Source organism: Podarcis filfolensis, assembly GCF_964270895.1.
Source record: "Podarcis filfolensis genome assembly, chromosome: 16".
Classification (NCBI taxonomy): domain Eukaryota; kingdom Metazoa; phylum Chordata; class Lepidosauria; order Squamata; family Lacertidae; genus Podarcis; species Podarcis filfolensis.
The window spans coordinates 28739008-28761286 of record NC_139620.1 but is presented as its reverse complement, the minus strand read 5'-3'; the positions used below and the strand labels follow the sequence as shown (position 1 = coordinate 28761286).

The window sequence follows — 22279 nt, the reverse complement described above, 5'->3', positions numbered from 1 at the left end:
GAGGGCCAGGTGTGAGGGGTGGGCGTGGCCGGAGGCAAAAGGTGGGGGCAGAGCAATGAACGCCCATCTTACCTTTCTACAGTGGGCTGGTTTCTACAAACACACAGACACGCCCCTCTCAGTCCTATATCCAGATAAGTGAGACTAATGAGCAGAGCCCAAGGACCCACTCCAACCAGCCAAACCACCAAAGGAGGATCCAAAATAGATCTGGTGAGGGGTGTGGCCTGGGAAGAGGGGGTGTGGCCTGGAGAGGTGTGGTCTGATGAGCACATCAGGTACCTGATAGGGAGAGGCTTAGAGTGATGCATTTATGCCCTGGACTTGAGGTTCTCCAACGCTGAGCTAGTTTGTTGGTGTAAGAAATCCAGACTTGAAAGGCTTTCTCTGAAAGCACAATCTGAGGGAAATCACAGCCAGAGGGGAGCTATACGTTCCATGTTTCTGAAAGGCACTCTTTGTATCCTCCAGACATGTTTGATTAGGGCTTTTTTCAGCCGGAACTCAGTTTCGGCACCTCTCAGGTGGGCACCATGGCCAATATAAGAGAACAAGGGCGGCTCTCATGGTGAGTTCTAGTTTTCTCTAGAAAAATAGAACTGTGTATGACCCAGCTGCAGCTATTATTAAATGGGCAGGAGAGAAGGAATTATGAGCCAGGATCAGATGTTCTCCTAAAAGACAGGGCAGGATTTAGGCATTGGACTACTGCCATGCGCTCTACGTGGGGCTACCTTTGACAGTGACACGGAAACTGCAATTAATCCAGAATGCGGCAGCTAGACTGGTGACAGGGAGTGGCCACCGCGACCACATAACACCGGTCCTGAGAGATCTGCATTGGCTCCCAGTACGTTTCCAAGCACAATTCAAAGTGTTGGTGTTGACCCTTAAAGTCCTAAACGGCCTCGGTCCTGTATACCTGAAGGAGCATCTCCACCTCCATCATTCAGCCCGGACACTGAGATCCAGCGCCGAGGGCCTTCTGGCAGTTCCCTCATTGCGAGAAGTGAGGTTACAGGGAACCAGGCAGAGGGCCTTTCTCGGTAGTGGCGCCCACCCTGTGGAACACCCTCCCATTAGATGTCAAGGAAATAAGCAGCCATCTTCTTTTTAAAGGACATCTGAAGGCAGCCCTGTTTAGGGAAGTTTTTAATATTTAATGCTGTATTGTTATTAACACTTGATTGGAAGCCGCTCAGAGTGGCTGGGGAAACTCAGCAGGATGGGCGGGGTATAAATAATAAATTATTATTATTATTATTATTATTATTATTATTATTATTATTACTACTACTACTACTACTATCTTGCTTTGAGCTGGCATTTCTAAAATCCACACCGGCCTCCACTTGTCCATTTGAAAAGCCATAGCTCTGTGGCAGAGAGCCTGCTTCATAGGCAGGAGGTTGCAGGTTCAATCCTCAGCATCTCCTCTTTTTGAAAAATTGATCAGGTAGGAGGCAATGGGGAACTTTCAGCCCCAGATCCTAGCCAGCCGCTGTCAGCTTGGGCTGGAGGGAGAAATCAGTGGAGACCTGGTATGAGGCAGTTTCTTACCTTACCAGACTGGAAGCTGGGGCTGTGCACTTGGCGGAAGAGTCTCCCGAGTGCCATTGAATATTCACTTTTGCCCACTGGCATGCAGCCTCCAGTGGTTTGCCCTGAGGAGTTTGCAGCCCCCGGGGGATGAAAAACACCCCTTGCCCTTTATGCAAGCTTTCATCAGCTACAGGTTGCTTTTCTCTCGCACGCCTGTGCACAAATACGTTTTCTGCAGGTTTGGGACCCTACCCCGACTAGAGAAACCTGAATTTCATGCCCGTCCCAACACACCACACAACTATCTGTAAGGCAAAAACTGCAGGAAGAATGCCGCTTGGCTGCATATTCCTTTGTGCATGGCATGGATTTATTCCCCTTCATAAAAAGAAAAAACGAGTTCTGGTATGTGTGTGTGTGTTTTACAAAAGATTCCTTGTCTGCTGCGTCTTGGCACGTCCAAGACAACATTCCAGCTGATAAGAATGGCAGATTTTGAACAGGGATGGGCGGGAGAGGAGCCGCATGAGCAGAAAGCGTGGCTGGCTTGGGGGAAGACGGTTGTCTTCCCAGCATCCCCTAGTGGCTCAGTTGTGGGGAAGGGCCATAGCTGCCAGTCAGTGGAGACAATGCTGAGCTATTGCTGAGTGGAGACAATGCTGACAATGTTGCCACGGAGAGAAGACGTGGTAGCTCAACAGTAGAGCATCTGTTTGCATGTTGAAGGTCTCCAGCAACTTCTGATGGGACTGGGAAAGGCCCCTGGCTGAAACCCTGGATAACTGCTGCCAATGAGTGCGGAAAATACTGAACCAGTAGCATAAGGCAGCCTGCTATGTTCTTGCGGCCCTAATTTCATAAGAATGTTGGAGGAGCCCCTGTGGAGCCAGTCAAAGGCCAGTCTAATGCAGCCCCTGTGTCTCACAGTGACCATTCAGAGACAATAACAGAGTTGGAAGTGGGGAGGAGAAGTTTGTGGAATTGCCCTCTTCCAGCTCCCATAGTAGTCCCTCCCTCAACGTCTGAAGGACCACCTTGCCCAGTGGGGAGTTAGATGGAGTGGCAAAAGATTATTGTAAAACGAACAACTTGTCTTTTCCTTTTATTGCAACGGTGCTTATCTCCCTGTATACATACAAATGCAAGGCTGTCATCACGCAGCCCCCATTGGAAGAGTTGTCCTGCCACATCACAATCCTGGATTTGGATGTATCCAGAGCACATGGAGTAGGAAGGGGAAACTCTAGGAAGTTGATAATGTGTTTGGTCGTGGGAGAGAATAGCAGGGAGATTGGCGACCACTTTGATTGAAAAGTGGTATATAAAATAACCAAGGGATGCAGGTGGTGCTGTGGTCTGAACCACTGGGCCTCTTGAGCTTGCCGATCGGAAGATCAGCAGTTTGAATCCCTGCGACAGGATGAGCTCCTGTTGCTCTGTCTCAGCTTCTGCTGACCTAGCAGTTCGAAAGCAAGCCAGTGCAAGTAGATAAATAGGTACCGCTGTGGCAGGAAGGTAAACAGCATTTCCATGCGCTCTGGTTTCCGTCACGGTGTTCCATTGCACCAGAAGTGGTTTAGTCCTGCTGGCCACATGACCCGGAAAGCTGTCTGTGGACAGACGCCAGCTCCCTCTGCCTGAAAGTGAGACGAGCGCCGCAACTCCATAGTCACCTTTGACTGGACTTAATCGTCCAGGGGTCCTTTACCTTTTATATAAAATAAACATAAATAAATAAGCAAATGTTGCTGGAGTCCAGTCCCTATCATTCCTGACCACTGGCCATGTCCCTCCACAACTCCCTTGCCATTTTTCTGCAAGAGATGTCTGTTTACTGGTAGATAGGAGTTTTCTGCCAGATGTATTTATAGAGGTAGGCTCTGTTCTAATTTTATATTTTATACTTAATGGCAAGAGAGACGCACAGCCCTCCCAGGTGTCACTGGACTCTCAACTCTCATCAGCCCCAGCCAGTGCTCAAGGGTGATGAGAGTTGATGGTCACAGGTTGTCCTCACTGGACCTGTCTACACTGGCAAAAAAGGCAATTCTGATAGGGAAGGGAGAAGGCAACATCCAGACCATTGCTCCTTTCCTGGCTGATAGTTGAAGCTCCCTTTGCCATGGCATTCTTCCTGGGGTGTGTGTGCAGGATGAAACCCTCCAGAGGCCCTTTGGTGGAGAGAGAGGACCAGGGAGAACAATTCAGGTCTCCACTGCTGTCCTCAGAACCACAGGTAGCCTGATGTGTGGCTGCTGCCATCTACAGGACGATATGAGAACAATGCAAATCTGGGTGCTGAGCTGAGCAGGAGGGGGTTCAAATCCCCACTCAGCCATGAAATTCATAGGGGACACCTTGGGGCAGTTAGCCACTGCCTCTCAGCCTAACCTACCTTGCAGGGTTGTTGTGATGTGGCCATTTCCCCTCCCTTTTTCTTCTGTCCCGTTTTCTCTCTGATGCTCCTTTTCATGTGGCGCTGTGGTCTAAACCACGGAGCCTCTTGGGCTTGCCGATCGGAAGGTTGGCGGTTCGAATCCCCGCGACGGGGTGAGCTCCCGTTGCTCTGTCCCAGCTCCTGCCAACTTAGCAATTCAAAAGCATGCCAGTGCAAGTAGATAAATAGGTACCACAGTGATGGGAAGGTAAACGGTGTTTTTGTGTGCTCTGGTTTCCATCACGGTATTCCGTTGTGCCAGAAGCAGTTCGGTCCTGCTGACCACATGACCCAGAAAGCTGTCTGTGGACAAACAGTGGCTCCCTCAGTTTGAAGTGAGATGATCGCTGCACCCCATAGGGTATCCTTTACCTTTACCCATTTTTTTTTGCCCATGTCCCCACCCAACTGGCAGACAAAGGAAGGCTAGATTGCTCTTCCCAGAAAGCCTAAACTATTTACTTTCAGCGGATGACTTTTAAAAATTGGGGAAAGCGGAGCGATTGTTGTGTTCAGCAAGATGGAGAATCCTTGAGAAGACATTACGAAGAAGCGCTCCATTGCATGAGCCCTGGGCACCGATTCTCTTTTTTTATATATAAATTTTTATTAGTTTTTAACATATCATTTTCAACAATAATTAAACATACTTTCATATCTTATATCTTTTTTTTGACTTCCATCAATCACATCTGAAAATTTTCCAATCTAATCACTTAATATACATTTCTTACTTTCACTATTACATTTAAATCTCATAACGAATATCTCTACTCTTTCTCTACTTTGCAATATTTCATATATTTCTCCTTACAAAACTTCCTGCAGTCCTACTAGTGTAATTTGTTGATTACAATTGCTCTTCAAATAGTTTGTATATTTCTTCCAATCTTCTGTGAATCTCTGGTTCCACAGGTTTTGAATCCTTCCTGTCATTTTATCTAATTCTGCACAGTCCATTAATTTTGTCTGCCATTCTTCTTCCGTCGGAATTTCTTCTTGCTTCCATTTCTGGGCTAACAATACTCTTGCCACTGTTGTTGCATATAAAAACAATTTAAAATCATGCCTGTTAATATCCTCACCTCCTGGGCACCAATTCTGAGGGCGTAAACCTGAGCCATCGCGCTGGTACCCTCTCAGGTGAACATGCAAGCGCAACATCGGTCCTAGCCCACCAAGCGGCCAAACTGACATTTTATCTAACAAATATTCCTCATACACCCTTGTCAAAGACTCACCTTTGTAGAATACTCTTCTGCAGATTGAATATCCAGTATCTCTAGGCAGAACCTTGTTGGATCGGACCATAAACATTCTCCCAAGCTGGTATGGAATCTTAATTGTTCCGAACTTGTGCCATTTCATACTATCATGTGTGTAACGTTTTTCTTCTATGCAGCTGGGCAGAGCACCTTGTCAGGTGGCCCCAATAGGAAACGAATCAATAAACAAACAACAACAAAAATTTGGTGCGGGGGCCACATAAAAGTAAGCTGGGGGACACATGTGTCTGTAGGGCATGCCTGTTCTAGGGAGACAGATGGCACTTTTTCCCTGGGAAGAAGGACTGATTGTTAAACCTCTCTGATAACTGTAGCTCAGTGCAGGAATAGGGTTTTCCAAGAAAGTGTCAGTGCCCTAAACAAACTGCGTTTCCCAGGTTCTTTAGGGGATGCCTTGACTGTTTTAAAGGGGTACGATACTGTAGTGCAGACGCGTCCTGTGTCTCTGGGTGGAGAGGGCAGAGGAGGTCAGGCAATTTGGGATGGAGGTGGGCTGGTCTCTGCCTTTCGCCTGCCTTGCAAGGTTGTTATGAAGACTAAAGATGGGCTTAAACCACCATAAGAAGCTGCGTCATATGGAGTCAAACCACAGCTGCACCCAGCTCACTATTGTCTATCTACCGCTGAGCTATGCTCCCTTCCTCCAGGAGGATAAAATATAAACTAATATATTTAAAGTGCAGTCAGTGCACATGACTGCTGACAAAGAACCTTGGGAATTAACAGTGATGTTATGGGGACGCGGGTGGCGCTGTGGGTTAAACCACAGAGCCTAGGACTTGCTGATCAGAAGGCTGGCAGTTTGAATCCCCACGATGGGGTGAGCTCCCGTTGCTCAGTCGCAGCTCCTGCCAACCTAGCAGTTCGAAAGCACGTCAAAGTGCAAGTAGATAAATAGGTACCACTCTGGCGGGAAGGTAAACGGCATTTCCGTGCGCTGCTCTGGTTCGCCAGAAGCGGCTTAGTCATGGACTTCCGGAGGCGGCGCGACCGGTAATGGCTGCCTTCTCCGAGTAAGGAGAAGGGAGCTCCGCTGTAAACGGGTCGTCCGCTACGGCGAAGCGGAGACCCACTCAGGAAAACCACAGGTGGCAGAAGCCTGTGGTCTCGGGACCCGGCGGGCGCCAGAAGCAGCCCCCAAAACGTTGAAGGGACCCCGTAAGGGGCTCCGGATCGCGGAGGGGGTAGCGGCGCTGTGGGTCGTTGCGCAAACAGCGAAGTGAAGCCGCATTGCTGTTGCCGGTCAGCGCTGTCCTTTCTTCCTGCAACTTTTCTGAACTTTGGAAACTACAACCCGTGAGTAAATTTGGACATTGAAAACTTTCTGAAACTTTTGTCAACTTTCTGAAACTTTTTGAGAACTTTATGAAACTTTTAAAACTTTTTTAAAAAAGTTGAAATTTGGCTGAAAACGGAGTGAGGATAAGCAGGAAGCCCATCTCCCGCTATACTGAACTTTAAGCAAAGAGCAGGAGGAGTGGAGACAAAAAGTTATGCGTTAACTAAATGCTGGCACCCTGTTAAAGCAGTTTTCTGAGTGAAAGACTTTGAGCTATTGACTTTTGCTGGTTATATTCGGGGTGCACTGATATTCTTCTTCTGTGGCACCAGTGGATTATAAAATAAATAAGAATCTCTGATGCTGGAGCTGCCTGGATGAGCACCAGTTTGCAACTTTGGATACATTGAATTCAGATTTTGAAACATTCTGAGTTGGAACTGGATACTTTGAAACTGTTGCAGTCAAGGCACTGTAAGAAACACTGTTTTGCTTTAAGTTTTACTCTGCTAAAAATAATACATGTGGAGGCGATAGACATGGATTTAAATTTATAAGTTTAACTTGGATTTGATCTTTTCCCTGAAGACGTATTAAGCTCCCTCTAGAGGATTTTGGACTTACAGCAGTGACTTTGTTTTACTTTCCCTTTCCCGGCCTCTGATTGACTATTGTATCTGGGACTCTGCTTTCTCATGGGAACAACTTGGATTGACCTTGGATTACAGATAACTTTGGAATGAGTGGCGCAAGGAGAAGAGGAAGGACTAAACAAACAACTCTAACTTTATCTGCAGCCTCACAGCGTAGATCTTCTGTGCCGGCCTTGCCTTCCACTTTGCCTCCAGACATAGAGGCGGCCTCCCTAATACAGGCAGGGGAGGGTGAGACAGAGGAGCTGCACCTGGGAGATATGGCTTCAGGGACAAGTAGCTCTGTCTTGGAGAAAATATTGGAGAAACTGGAGGCTCTGGACAAGAAGGCTGATTTGCATACAGCTAAAATTGAACAGAACACAGAAAGCTTGAATAAGCTGACTGGACAAGTTGCACAGAATGCCCAGTCTATTGGAGAATTAAAGGAGGCTGTAGGTGAAAATCGTAAACTGGCTGAAGATACTAGTCAAAGATTGGAAGAACTTGAGAAAGAAGTAAGACCACTCAGCAAACAAGTTGGAGAACATCAGATTTACTTTTTGATGACAGAACTGCGAAACAGGGAGACCAACTTGAGGATACGGTCAATACCAGAGGTGGAAGAAGATAATTTTATTGAATTTCTAACTAAGGAATTTGCCAAGTTTTGGAAGTTAGAGGAAAAAGACTTTAAAATTGTATCTGCTTTCAGGCTTGGCAGAGTCAGAAGGACAGAGAAGCCCAGAGATTGTTTGATAACACTGAGATCAAAGGAGGAAAGGGACAAGATTTTGGGCCTGCACTACGAAAAGTCACTAGACATTTTGGGCAAGAGAATTGAAATCTACAAGGACATTCCTAAGCAGTTGCTGGACCTTAGATCTAACTACACGGAATTGGCAAGACTGTTGAGAAGCAACGCAATTATCTTCAGGTGGGAGTTTCCACAAGGATTATCCTTTACCTACAGAGGGAGAAAGATCAAAATCAAAACAGTGGAAGATAGAGACAAGTTTTTGGGAGCACACGGAGAAGACCTCCACAAAGGACTTGGATTGCCAACGCCAGAACTTCCAGGGGAGCCCGCCCCCTCGGATCCTCAAGGACCGGAGAACAAGGTACCACCCCAGAAAGAATAACCAGATCTATCCAGGATGTCTCTGCAGCTTCTGAGTTGGAACATAAATGGCTGTAACAGTCCCGAAAAAAGGTCTAAAATTTTTCATATTCTAAAAAAGGAACAATTGGACATTATATGCTTACAAGAAACACATGTGATTAGGCTCCATAGAAAGGTGTTAATAAATAAAAGGCTTGGTCAAGAATTTATATCATCGGATACAGTTAAAAAGAGAGGTGTAGTGATCTATGCAAAAGAGAGCCTTTCACCAAAATTTCTCTTTAAAGATGAAAGTGGAAGAATCCTCGCAATAGAAGTACAGTATCAAGGAGAAAAAATTTTGATATTAGGAATTTATGCTCCAAATGAAGGAAAATCGGATTTTTATAAGAAGTTGCACGAGATCATGCTGGATTATCTGGATTACAACAACGTCATCATGATGGGGGACATGAACGGGGTCGTATCAACAAATATGGATAAGTCACAGAACCAGAACATTACTAAAGAGGGAAGACTACCTAAGACCTTTTTTGAAATGACTGACAATATGGACTGGGTTGACATCTGGAGAGTTAGAAACCCCCTGGGAAGAGAAGGAACATTCTTTTCTGAAGCTCAACTGACTTGGACACGAATCGACCAAATATGGATAACTAGAAGTCTGGCACCTAAGGTGAGGAAGGTGGAAATCTGCCCCAAAACATGCTCCGACCATAACGCCTTGAGAATGGATATGACATTGATCCCAATCGGCTCCTTTAGATGGAAGATGAATGATGGCCTGTTTAGAGATCAAAGAATTGTAAAGAAGGCCCAAAAAACCTTAAAGGACTATTTTGAGATTAATTTGAACACTACGGTGGAAAAAAGAACTATCTGGGATGCAAGTAAAGCTGTGATGAGAGGGTTCTTGATTCAACAGAATTCCTTAAAGAAAAGACTGCAAAATGAAAAGAAAGATAAAATTCTGGAAAGTATCAAAGAGTTGGAGAAGAAGTTAAGATCTAACCCGAAGTCCCAACCGATTCTGAGAGAAATTAAACTTTATCAGGCGCAATATTCCAAGCTGATAAATCAGGAAATAGAATGGAAGATTAAAATAATGAAACAAAAAACTTTTGAATCGGCAAATAAATGTGGGAAACTGCTAGCTTGGCAGTTGAAAAGGAGACAAAGATTAAACACAGTAACAAACTTAGAGGTTGAAGGAAGGAACATTCAGAACCCGGGAGAGATTAGAAAGTGCTTCCAGAGGTATTTTAAAAAGTTATATACTCAAGGGCCACAAGATGAAATAGAGATTACACAATTTTTGGAGAGAAATGGATTAGCAAAGCTGTCAGAAGAAAATAGAACAATTTTAAATGGCAAAATAACACGACAAGAGATTGAACAGGCCATCCTGAGTCTGAAACAGGGCAAATCACCAGGGCCAGATGGACTGACCTCTAACTACTACAAGACATTGAAGGATTATTTGATACAACCCTTGTTGGAGGTCAGTAATGAAATAATGGAGGGGAAGAAGGCGCCTGAATCGTGGAAAGAAGCATTTATCACATTGATTCCAAAGTCAGAAACTGAAAAGACACAACTCAAGAATTACCGTCCCATCTCCCTTTTAAATGTGGATTACAAAATATTTGCAGATGTTTTGGCACGAAGATTTAAGAAAGTTTTAAGTGAGATAATCCATAAAGACCAGGCAGGCTTTCTCCCGGGCAGACATATGTTTACTAACACAAGGAACATCATAGACATATTGGAACTTTTACAAACAAACATAAACACTAAAGCAGTTTTAATTTTTATAGACGCGGAGAAAGCCTTTGACAACATTTCTTGGAAATTTATGAAGGGGAATTTAAAAGAAATGGGAGTGGGACGGGGGTTTGAGAACGGGATTGAGGCAATATACTCAGAACAAAAGGCTAAACTGATAGTTAACAATGTGGTTACAGAAGAGTTTAAAATTGAAAAAGGTACACGACAAGGCTGCCCGATTTCCCCATTACTGTTTATTTCGGTTCTGGAAGTGCTCCTGAATATGATTAGGGGGGACCGGTTGGTGGAAGGGATTCAGGTCGGAGCGAAACAATATAAACTTAAAGCTTTTGCAGATGACCTAGTTCTGACATTACAGGAGCCGGAGTCTAGTTTGAAAAGAGTACTACAACTGATTCAAAACTTTGGTCGAGTGGCAGGATTTAAGTTAAATAAGCAAAAAACTAAAGTTTTGGGGAAAAACGTGACAGATATTGAGTTGGAACAGCTTCAGAAAGAGACAGAACTAAATGTGGTTAAAAAAGTTAAATACCTAGGGGTAAATATAACAGCAAAAAATCTGAGTTTATTTAAAGATAATTATGAAAAATGTTGGTCAGAGATTAAGAGAGACTTGGATAGTTGGTCAAGACTAAAACTTTCTTTGTTAGGCCGAATAGCTGCCATCAAGATGAATGTATTGCCAAAAATGTTATTTTTGTTTCAGACACTGCAGATTGTAGACAAGACAGAGTGCTTCCGGAAGTGGCAGAAAGATATTTCTAAATTTGTCTGGCAGGGCAAAAAGCCCAGAATCAAATTTAAAATATTAACAGATGCGAAAGAAAGAGGGGGCTTTGCCCTGCCAGATTTAAAGTTGTATTATGAAGCTGCAGCTTTCTGCTGGTTAAAAGATTGGTTACTTCTTGAAGATACGGATGTTTTGGATTTGGAAGGTTTTAATAATGCGTTTGGATGGCATGCATATTTATGGTATGATAAAGCTAAGATAAATAAGGCCTTCAAGAACCATATTGTCAGAAAATCAGTCTTTAATGTCTGGACAAAATATAAAGACTTACTGGAGAATAAAACTCCGAGGTGGCTGTCACCCCTGGAGGCTAAGGCTCGGAAAAGAGCCAATATGGAGGCCAACTGGCCAAAATATTGGGAGATAATAGAAAAGGATGGTGACAACTGGAAATTGCAGAGTTTAGAAAAGATGAGAGACAAAGTGCGAGACTGGTTACACTATGCTCAGATTAAAGAAGTGTTTAAAAATGACAAAAAGCTAGGATTCCAAGTGGAAAAGTCAAAGTTAGAAACTGAACTGTTAGAACCTAAGACTAAGGTACTTTCAAGAATGTATAACTTGCTGCTGAAATGGAACACACATGACGAAATGGTAAAATCAACAATGATAAAATGGGCGCAGGATATTGGGTATAATATTATGTTTGAAGATTGGGAAAGGTTGTGGACCTCTGGGCTGAACTTCACTGCATGTAATGCGTTGAAGGAAAATGTGATGAAAATGATGTATAGATGGTACATGACCCCTGTTAAACTGGCTAAAATATACCATTCGTCTGATAGCAAATGTTGGAAATGTAAGGAAAATGAAGGAACATTTTTTCACCTCTGGTGGACCTGCCCTAGAGTGAAGGCCTTTTGGGAGAAGATATATAATGAATTAAAAAAGGTGTTTAAATACACCTTCACTAAGAAATCAGAGGCCTTTCTCCTGGGTATTGTCGGCCAGAGTGTGTTAAAAGAGGACAGAACATTCTTTTTGTACGCAACAACAGCAGCAAGAATATTAATTGCCAAGAATTGGAAAACTCAGGAGCTACCCACTGTGGAAGAATGGCAGATGCAACTGATGGACTATATGCAATTAGCCGAGATGACCGGCAGAATTCGAGACCAGGGAGAAGAAAGGATGGAAGAAGACTGGAGGAAATTTAAGATTTATTTACAAAAATATTGTAATTTGGCTGAGTGCTGAATTGGATGCCAGTGCAGACAATTGTCTACCATTAAATTAGATTTAAGGTTGAATTATATGTCAAACCAAATTAAGATTACTAATTAAGATGAATTAAATGATAATTTGTTTGAAACTAATTTAATAATGATGTAAGTGTATGCGGGAGGTGTGGGGGAGTCCCATGTAACAATTGAGAGATGTTAAATGGACAATGATAAGTGCTTATCTAATATATGCTCTATTTGAAAACTTTAATAAATATATTATAAAAAAAAAAAAAAAAAAGAAGCGGCTTAGTCATGCTGGCCACATGACCTGGAAGCTGTACGCCGGCTCCCTTGGCCAATAAAGCGAGATGAGCGCCGCAACCCCAGAGACGTCTGCGACTGGACCTAATTGTCAGGGGTCCCTTTACCTTTACCTAGTGCACATGACTTCTGACAAAGAACCTTGGGAACTCTTTGGCTATGATAACAGTGATGAAAGGAGCAGACCATAAAGGCAGCTCTAGAATTCCCGGAAGCTCCTATTGTATTTTGTACATTTATGTCTCACCTCCCCCTGGCCCAAGGTCATCCAGCCGGCTTCATGGGGACTAGAACCTTGGCCTCCAACACTCTAACCACTACACCACACTGCAGGGCGGCCGACTTGAATAAAATATGGTGGGGCAGGTAATCACCACATAACCGAACACATGATGTGGAACACACACCATTTGAATGGTTGTTGTTGTTGTTTAGTCGTTTAGTCGTGTCCGACTCTTCGTGACCCCATGGACCAGAGCACGCCAGGCACTCCTGTCTTCCACTGCCTCCCGCAGCTTGGTCAAACTCATGCTGGTAGCTTCGAGAACACTGTCCAACCATCTCATCCTCTGTCGTGCCCTTCTCCTTGTGCCCTCCATCTTTCCCAACATCAGGGTCCTTTCTAGGGAGTCGTCTCTTCTCATGAGGTGGCCAAAGTATTGGAGCCTCAGCTTCACAATCTGTCCTTCCAGTGAGCACTCAGGGCTGATTTCCTTCAGAATGGAGAGATTTGATCTTCTTGCAGTCCATGGGACTCTCAAGAGTCTCCTCCAGCACCATAATTCAAAAGCATCCATTCTTCGGCGATCAGCCTTCTTTATGGTCCAGCTCTCACTTCCAAACATCACTACTGGGAAAACCATAGCTTTAACTATACGATTTGAATGGTAATTCCCACCAACTGGGGGGGGCAGCCCCCTCAAATATTTTAGGGGGGGGCGAAAGGACCTCGGCCCCTAGGAGATGGCTCTTAACGCCACACTGGAAGCAAATATTTGGGATCGTTAGCTAAGGGTGCTGGGAGCTGTAGCACGTTGGCAGGGGCGAACTACAGTTCCCAGGATTTATTTGGGGGTTGGAGATGGGGAGGGAGCCACGTGCTCCGAACGGGCGCTGGAGATGGGGTCCTTAAACTAATTCCAGCTGCCTGCCTCTCCTCCCCCCCCCAGGGGAAAAAAATCCACCTTAAATCCCAACGCGTCCCCCCTTTGTGCCGTCAGGGGGCGCTGCCGCCCCGCTCCGACCAAGCCGATTCTTTCCCCCTCCCAGGTTGCAAATAGCTTCCTGCTGCTGGAAGCGGATCATGGATGCTGCTGCTGCTGCTGCAATTGTTCCACCATGGGTGAGTGCAAGAGATCCCCCTTCCTGTTAGCCTGGCACACGTGGGCGGCGATTAGGAGTGTGGTGGGGCGGTGGGGGGTCCTCGCCCTAGCTTTGCAGTCCCCTGTGGGGTCCGCTGCGAGGGAGATTCGGATCTCCAGGCGGGGGTGGGGGTGGGAACGGGAGACCAGCGGGCCCTTCTCCCTTGCCCTTCCTTGGATCTTTGCAAAAATAAATATATATATATATATCTAGGGGGCACGCACACACACACACACGCTTGCAGATCCTGCCCTTCTTGGAGGGGTGGGTCGCTGCGGGGGGTGGGCTGGCCAAATAGCTGCGCTTTATTGCAGGATCCCTTCTGAGGTGCTGCAAAAAAAAAACCCCGCTGCAAACATTGGGGCTTCCCTCTCTCTGGAGCGCGCAGGATCGCACCGCTGCATTAGGCTGGGATGGGAGCAATTCGCGCCGGGGACATAAAAGGCTTCCCAGGCTGACCCGCCTTTGCAGCGTTGCGAAATATGGATCAGGCGCCTGGAGGTGGGGAGGAGAAGCGGATCGCCTTGGGGGCAAAGGAAGAGGGTGGGATCTCCTCGATCTGCGATGGCGCCCTGCGTTTGGGGGCAGAGGAATGCTGCGGAAAGACTTGCGGGTGGAGAGGCCGTTGAGCTTAGGAGGAATGCCTGGGAGGATCGGGGCCAGCAGGGGATCTGAAATAGGGAGGTCGATCTTTTTCCTTGTTTATCATCACCTGGGAGAGGTAACGCTTTGACACTTGAGCGCTGTAGATCTATATAGGCATTGCACATCAGTTGTGAGATTGCAATTGGTTTTAAAGTGTTTTTATTTTGTGTTGCTGGGAACTGCCTTCTGGTGGCTGTTATTTTAAATCATTTTTAATTCATTTATACAATGCCTTTCGCCCCCCCCCCCCGGGACTTGAGGCACCTCACAGGTTGCAATAAGAATGGAACCTTGATAGAATTAAAACTCTATACAAATATATAAAACGTCTTTTGATAACGATGATAAGGAAATTGGGTTTGCTGGCCTGGAATCACCCCAGCGAATAAATCGCAGATGGTGTTAGCTGTGTTCGATTTCTGGTACAGTAAAATAAGTTTTTTGTTAATACCTTAAAGACTAAATGATTATATTACGGCAAAACATTTGTGGATCCAAGCCCAGTTTCTCAGAGGTAAAAAAGCATTATCTTCAATTTGCAGACAGAGAAAGAGAAAATTGATGCTGGTTCATTTTCCAGAATCGCCCCCTCCCCCTGCAACTAAATCAATTAAGACCTGATTTAGGATGTCTGACTCGCATGTAGTAAATAAAACTTACAAAAAGTTCAATTAAATTAACACCATGTGAATTTTATGTGCTGTGTAAATCTCAGAAGCTTTTCCAGCAGCTGAATATTTCAAATCAACAAAGCCCATTTAAGGAGCTTCAAGTGTTATTAGTTAAGCAAATTCAAAGCTTTTACTTGGAAAGTTATTTTTTTATTGAGATAGGACATATTTTAAGGCATGGTGTTTGCTGTGGGCGGGGAAGTGACAGCGCTGAAAACGGTTAGCATACTAATTTTAGCATGGCCGAAGAACTCTTGACATAAGCACATGAGCTTCTTAGGGAAAAGTCACCTTAAAAAACCACATTAGTGATCACTTTCATTCTAGGTTTGAATGGCATCCTATTCATTCCAGTCACTCAGTTTGTCTCTCTGTGTTCGTTATGCTACGAATTCATTTTCTGAAACGGTGTGTTTCAAAAAGTGCGGGGGCTGTCTTCGCTTCCAGACCCCTGATTTAGGGCTTTAAAGGTAATGACCTTGATTTGTGCCTGGAAACAATTTTTTTTTTTTTTGGCCTGCTGTAAGAAAAATAGGAAACTGTCTTACACGGACTCGGACTTGTCGGGTACATCTAGTTCAGCACTGCTTACACAGACTGGCAGCAGCTCTCCAGGATTTCTCTCCCTGAAGATGCCATTAGAGGTTGCACCTTGAACCTTTTGCATGCATCAGTCAGGGTTTAGGCCCAGTTTTGGCACAGAAACTGCTTGGGTTGCCCTGTATGATGACTTCTGTTGGGGGGGGATGTGTCCCCATTAGGTAAAGGTAAAGGGACCCCTGACCATTAGGTCCAGTCGTGACCAACTCTGGGGTTGTGGCGCTCATCTCGCTTTATTGGCCGAGGGAGCCGGCGTACAGCTTCCGGGTCATGTGGCCAGCATGACTAAGCCGCTTCTGGCGAACCAGAGCAGCGCACGGAAACGCCGTTTGCCTTCCCGCCAGAGCTGTACCTATTTATCTACTTGCACTTTTGGGGGTGCTTTCGAACTGCTAGGTTGGCAGGAGCAGGGCCCGAGCTCACACCGTCACGGGGATTCGAACAGCCAACCTTCTAATCGGCAAGTCCTAGGCTCTGTGGTTTAACCCACAGCGCCACCCGCGTCCCGTGTCCCCATTAATTGCCCTCAATTTCTCAGCGGCTTTTGATACCGTCAACCATGGCATTTTTGTCTGAGTTAGGGGTAGGTGGCATCGCTTTGCGGAGGCTCCGGTTCTACTTGCAGACATTTCCAAAAGGTGATGTTTGGGGAGGGCTCTTCACCCCCGTGGAGACTTCAGTGTGGAGTTCCTCAGGGTTCAGTTTTATCCCCTATGCCAGAGGGCAGCAAACTTTTTCAGCAGGGGGCCGGTCCACTGTCCCTCAGACCTTGTGGGGGACTGGACTATATTTTGAGGTGGGAAAGGAACAAATTCCTATGCCCCCCAAATAACCCAGGGATGCATTTTAAATAAAAGCACACAGTCTACTCATGTAAAAACACCAGGCAGGCCCCACAAATACAGTGGTACCTTGGGTTAAGAACTTAATGCGTTCTGGAAGTCCGTTTTTAACCTGAAACTGTTCTTAACCTGAGGTGCCACTTTAGCTAATGGGGCCTCCCGCTGCCGCCGTGCAATTTCTGTTCTCATCCTGAAGCAAAGTTATTAACCCGAGGTACTATTTCTGGGTTAGCGGAGTCTGTAACCTGAAGCGTCTGTAACCTGAGGTACTACAAATAACCCAGAGATGCATTTTAAATAAAAGGACACATTCTACTCATGTAAAAACACGCTGATTCCCGGACCGCCCACAGGCCGGATTTAGAAGGCAATTGGGCCAGGCATGTCCAAAGTCCGTTTCTTGAGCCTAATCCGACCTGCCGGTTGTTTTAATCTGGCCCCTGTGGCAGCTTATTTCCTGGGGTAAAATCGTAAAAAAACCTCAAGAACTTCAATATTAAAAAAAGGTCAGCAACTTTGGTCGGCCCTCACAGCCCTTCACTTCATCAAATCTGGCCCTCTTTGAAAAAAGTTTGGACGCCACTGCAGTATGTTGTTCAACATCTACATGAAACTTATGAGTGGGGTTATCCAGGGTTTTGGAGAACGTTGTCAGCAATATGCTGATGACACAGAGAGCTCTACTTTTCCTTTACACCTGCAGGTGAGGCAGTGGAAGTGCTGGACCAGTGTCTTGCCTCGATAATGGACTGGATGAGAGCCAACAAACTGAAACTCAGTCCAGATAAGACGGAGGCGCTGTTAGTGGGTGGTTCCCTAGATCAGATGGCTTCAAGGTTGCCTGCTCTTGATGGGGTTACATTTCCTTTCAAAGAACAGGTTCATAGCTTGGGGGTGGATCCTTTGCTGTTGCTCGAGGCTCAGGTGTCCTCATTGGCCCAGAGTGCCTTCCATCACCTTTGGCTGGTTGTCTAGCTACGCCCCTATCTGGACAGGGATAGCCTAACTACTGTTGTCTATGCTCTGGTAACCTCTAGGTTTGATTACTGCAATGTGTTAACACGTCTGAAGGTGGTTCAGAAACTTCTGCTGGTGCAGAAACTTCTGCCAGGTTGCAAGAAGGTTTGAGCATATTACACTGATCCTGGCCCAATTGCACTGGCTACCAACTAGTTTCTGGGCCCAATTCAAAGTATTGGTTTTGGGCTATAAAGCCTTAAACTGCTCAGGACCTCAAAGACCACCTCTGTCCATATGAACTTATCTGGACCCTGCGAACATCGTCTGAGGCTCTTCTTTACGTGTCTCCTCTTCGATAGGTCTGGAGGGTGGCAACACAAGAACAGGGCCTTCTCTGCAGTGGCTCCCCGTCTGTGGAATGCTCTCCCCAGGGAAGTTCGCCTGGCACCTTCATTATACACCTTTAGGCGCCAGCCAAAAACATTCCTTTTTAACCAGGCCTTTGGCAGATTGACGTCCAATGCGCTTTTAAAATGCATTGTGGGATAGGGGAATTTTGAGGTTTGTTCTTATTTTTATTATGCATGTTGTGGTTTTTATACTGTAATTTTATTATTGTGAACTGCCCTGAGATCTGCAAACGTAGGGGCAGTAGACAAATTTAATAAATAAACAAACAATTCCAAACAGATGTTCTGTCACTGAGCTGCTACCCTTCCCTGGCATTTTGCTCTTCGGTTTTTAAAATCTGGATTATTCTTTTTTAAAAGCTCTTAAAGGTAAAAGGACCCCTGACCATTAGGTCCAGTCGTGGCCGACTCTGGGATTGCAGTGCTCATCTCGCTTTATTGGCCGAGGGAGCCGGCGTACAGCTTCCAGGTCATGTGGCCAGCAGGACTAAGCCGCTTCTGGCTAACCAGAGCAGCGCACGGAAATGCCGTTTACCTTCCCGCTGGAGCGGTACCTATTTATCTACTTGCACTTTGACATGCTTTCAAACTGCTAGGTTGGCAGGAGCAGGGACCGAGCAACGGGAGCTCACCCCGTCACGGGGATTCGAACCGCCGACCTTCTGATTGGCAAGTCCTAGGCTCTGTGGTTTAATCCACAGCGCCACCCGCGTCCCTACTTACTCTTACAAAGCTCTTACTATGGTATAATTGTAGAGTCGGAAGGGACCATGAGGGTCATCTAGTCCAACCCCCTGCAATGCAGTAATCTTCTACCCAGCATGGGATTCGAACTTCTGACCCTGAGATTAAGAGTCCCATGCTTTACCAACTGAGCTATCCCAGCAGTCAATTAACCCATTTCCTTTTTATTTGAGAGCCCTTTTGAAAACCTTGCTTAGAAGCCAGATGTTTTGGACTACATCTCCCATCAGCCCCAGCCGGCCGTGAAGGCTAAGGCAAAGCCTTCTCTAGCTACTTCCTTATAGAGTCCAGATGACTGTGCAAAGAAGCGCCTAGATTTGCTCAGGCCACGCCTATCCCCGCCTCCAGAAGTCGAGACTATGCTTTCGACAGTCTCCTTCTATCTTAGGCAACACACTCTTGAGCAGCTAAACCACCTGACAAACCAGTCTCCTTCATCTCTGCTCCTCAGCAGATTCAACAGGATGCCCGTAAGTACAGCTCATTCCTTCCGCAAATGGAACGGAGGAGTCTCAGTGCCTTCTTTGTATTTGCCCTAGACGCTGGGCAAACACACCGCAATGCCAGACTTTCCTACTTTGGGAAAGAAGGAGCTCTAAGCTGTTCTGAAAGCCGGAGAGGGGAAAGGGAAGTCAATACAGCAAAGGGGAAACCTCTACTCCATTGCTGAAGTTTTAAGGCAGCTTCAGTCCCAGTGCAATTTTTTTATCGTGGGATGGGAGCGTCTTCTCGAACCCCAACCCTCCAGCTTCACCTTGGTTTCGTTTGGCAGGACCCATTTGCCCACTCATGCAAAGCCCTCGTACGCAGAGTGTCCAAATTTAACCTTCACAGGATCATAGAATTTAAAGAGTTGGAAGGGATCGTATGCCGTTGTCCTGTACGGGGATCGAACCTGCAACCTTGACGTTCTCTAACCAACTGAGCTCTCCAGGCAGCTATTGGCTTTTAGTTGCCTTTTTCTATTGCTTCTTTCCTTTCTTATATTACACCTTACTGTATTATGCTTCGAATGCTGCAGAAGGCACGCTGGGTTTTTATGCTTCCAGCAACCCTGTAAGGTAAGCAGGGGGGAGAGAGAGAGAGACTGGTCCGAGATCACCCAGTGAGCTTCATGGCCGTGTGAGGATTCGAACTCTGGTCTCCCAGGTCCTAGTCTGACACTGCAATCACTACACAACACTGGCTGTTGGAGCTGGGCAGAGGAATGCCTCTGCTTTATCCCAGGTGTAAGTGGGATTTGGCCTAACTCTGCCCCTCCGCAATGATCACCCACACCCAGTGAAGGTGTCGGTTTTTAGCAGGAAGCACCCAACCCTTTGCTTCTGCTGCATCGCTTTCACCCCGTTGCAGGAATTTTTAAACCTGTTGACCTTTTAATCTGGAGGGAGGGCTGTGTGTGAGAAAGCGAGGCCAGGCTAATCCTGTTGAGTAACTTTGCATACAGACGCGCCCTTCCTTTCTTCCTTCCTCGAATAGCAAAATAAACTTGCTTTCTACACCTCCCGGGAGGATGGGCAGAGCAACGTAGGTGATACTAGCAATTATGGAACCGGCACCTAGACTGTTCACTTCTGTGCTGTGGCAACTGCTGTAGCCAACGCTGACTCATGCTTTGATCCGCTCCAGACCTGTCCTTACATTTCCTGAGGGCGCTCTGGCGGGCTTAATTCTTGTGTGATTTATTCAAGACTTCCTCTTGCATTCTCTCCCCCCCCCTGCCCCCACTTCCAGGGCTGACTCCTAAGGATGCCCAGAGCCGCAGTGAAGCTCATAGTCACCGGAGATGACTTTGGCTACTGCCCAAGAAGAAACCAAGGCATCGTGGAGTCTTTTCTCTCCGGCGGCGTGTCCAACGTGTCCCTCCTGGTGAACGGCAGCGCTGCGTCCGATGCAGCGCAACTGGCGAGGAGGTGAGAGCTCCCTTGCTTTCTGTCTCTTGCTCTCACGCAGGCGCCTGTTTCACAAAGCCCTGCCAGGCATGAAGTCGAGCATGGCCACTCGCTCGGTGGTGGAGCCCGTGCTTTGTGCAGAGCAGGTCCTGGGCTCAAATCCTGGCATCCCCAGTTAAAAGGCTTCAGAATGAATGAATGAATGAATGAATGAATGAATCTCCATTTGCGTCAGCCATCAGCCGTAGCGGTAAAATGGTAATACAATATACAAAGAATAGAAATAAAAAGTCAATTATATAAAATACGTTTTAGGGTTTTGAATCGATAGTCAAGTAGTGGATCTTATTCTGATTGCCCCAGCTAAAAATCTTGCAACCTTTGCTGTCACCTGCTCGTTTTGATCTGCCAAGAGAAAGGACACTGTGGCAGTGGCTGGGCGACCCGGAATGGACAATAAAAGAGGGGTGATAATGTCATTCCTCAAGTCATTATAAAGAGTGCAAGCCATTGATTCGGTACTGCCATCTCCACAGGGACATAAGCGTTTTTCGTGTGGAATCTGTTGGAATCTTCCCTCAAGTACAGCCAAGGGCAATACAGTCAATCTTGCGAGAGTAAAAGCGCGTCTATATTTTGAAATTGCTAGGTGATGCAGAGAGGGTGCCAGAGAGTTGAAATGGGAAGGTGGAAAATAGTCATACCATGGGCAAAATTTCCTTATTGTGGCCAAGTTGTTCTGATGCTCGATATCATTTAGGCGCTGACAAATTAGACCGTTTGCTTTACTAAAACCCAAAGTGAGTAGCTGTTGTGGTGATAAATCACAAGAGTGAAGTTTTTGATAGACGGTTTTAGTCCAGGCGCTCTTGTGACAATCTTGCAGCACAAGGGATATTAGACTGGGGGGATCTGAGTTTAAGCGAAGCCAATAGTTACCATATTTTTTGCCCTATAGGATGCACTTTTTCCCCTCCAAAAATGAAGGGAAAATGTGTGTGCGTCCTATGGGGCAAATGCAGGCTTTCGCTGAAGCCTGGAGAGCGAGAGGGGTCGGTGCACTTCGTGCAGCTCTCCCACGGCTAGCGGAGAGCTTGCCTGTACCCAGAAGTTTGGGGTGCGCTGAACTCAGCATGCCCCAGGCTTCGGGTTTTGCGCAGCTCTTGGCAAGCAGTGGGAGAGCTGTGCGAAGTCGCGCAGCTCTCCCACGGCTTGCGGATAGCAGCCTGTTCTGGGGGCTGGGGGCGGGGGAAGCTTGGGCTTCCCCCGCCCCAGCCCCGCACCTGGGGGGGAAATAAAATTTTTTTCTTTATTCCACCCCCCAAAAAACTAGGTGCGTCCTATGGGGCGAAAAATACGGTAATTGTCCTATGCCAGATCCGTAATTCTACCGAGGGAAGATTAGCCTCTAAGGTGCAATGATGCATTTGGGACACAGGGTGGTACAGAGAAAATTTGCCTTAAGAACTTTGATTGGACAGCTTCCGTAGATCCAAGGTTTCAGAGCTTCAGAGTTCTGCCACGTGAACATGGGAAGCAGCTTTTTAACCACTGAGAAAGAAGCCTTTTCCCCACTTTGTGCTGACTGGTGCCTATCAGAGTGAAAGGAGGAGAGTCAGCCACTGAGGATAGGCTCTCAGGGTCGCTCTGGCGCAAGAAGAGCCCGAGGAGTTGTTCCGTATGCTCCAAAGCTAAGCGTTTAGGAACACAGAGAACACAAAGGGCTTCCATTTCAAGAGAATGTTGTGCAAGATCTGCTACTTGCAATGGAGCTTCAGGGAAAACACAA

General features: G+C 46.3%; 1 protein-coding gene across 4 annotated transcripts in view; it reads left to right on the top strand.

The window, feature by feature from the left end:
* The window catches only part of YDJC (YdjC chitooligosaccharide deacetylase homolog), a 107707-nt gene that overhangs the window by 66670 nt on the left and 18758 nt on the right, over positions 1–22279 (top strand). Inside the window, exons 1-2 of one of the 4 annotated variants that reach the window (XM_083590546.1) lie at positions 13585–13706; positions 20333–20511. In XM_083590546.1, coding sequence (XP_083446672.1) covers positions 20348–20511 — 164 coding nt within the window. In that variant the 5' untranslated portion in view covers positions 13585–13706; positions 20333–20347. Of the gene's footprint in view, positions 1–13584; positions 13707–14031; positions 14448–18592; positions 19069–20332; positions 20512–22279 lie in introns of those variants that run through there. The other 3 variants (XM_083590549.1, XM_083590547.1, XM_083590548.1) reach the window with 3 other exon arrangements.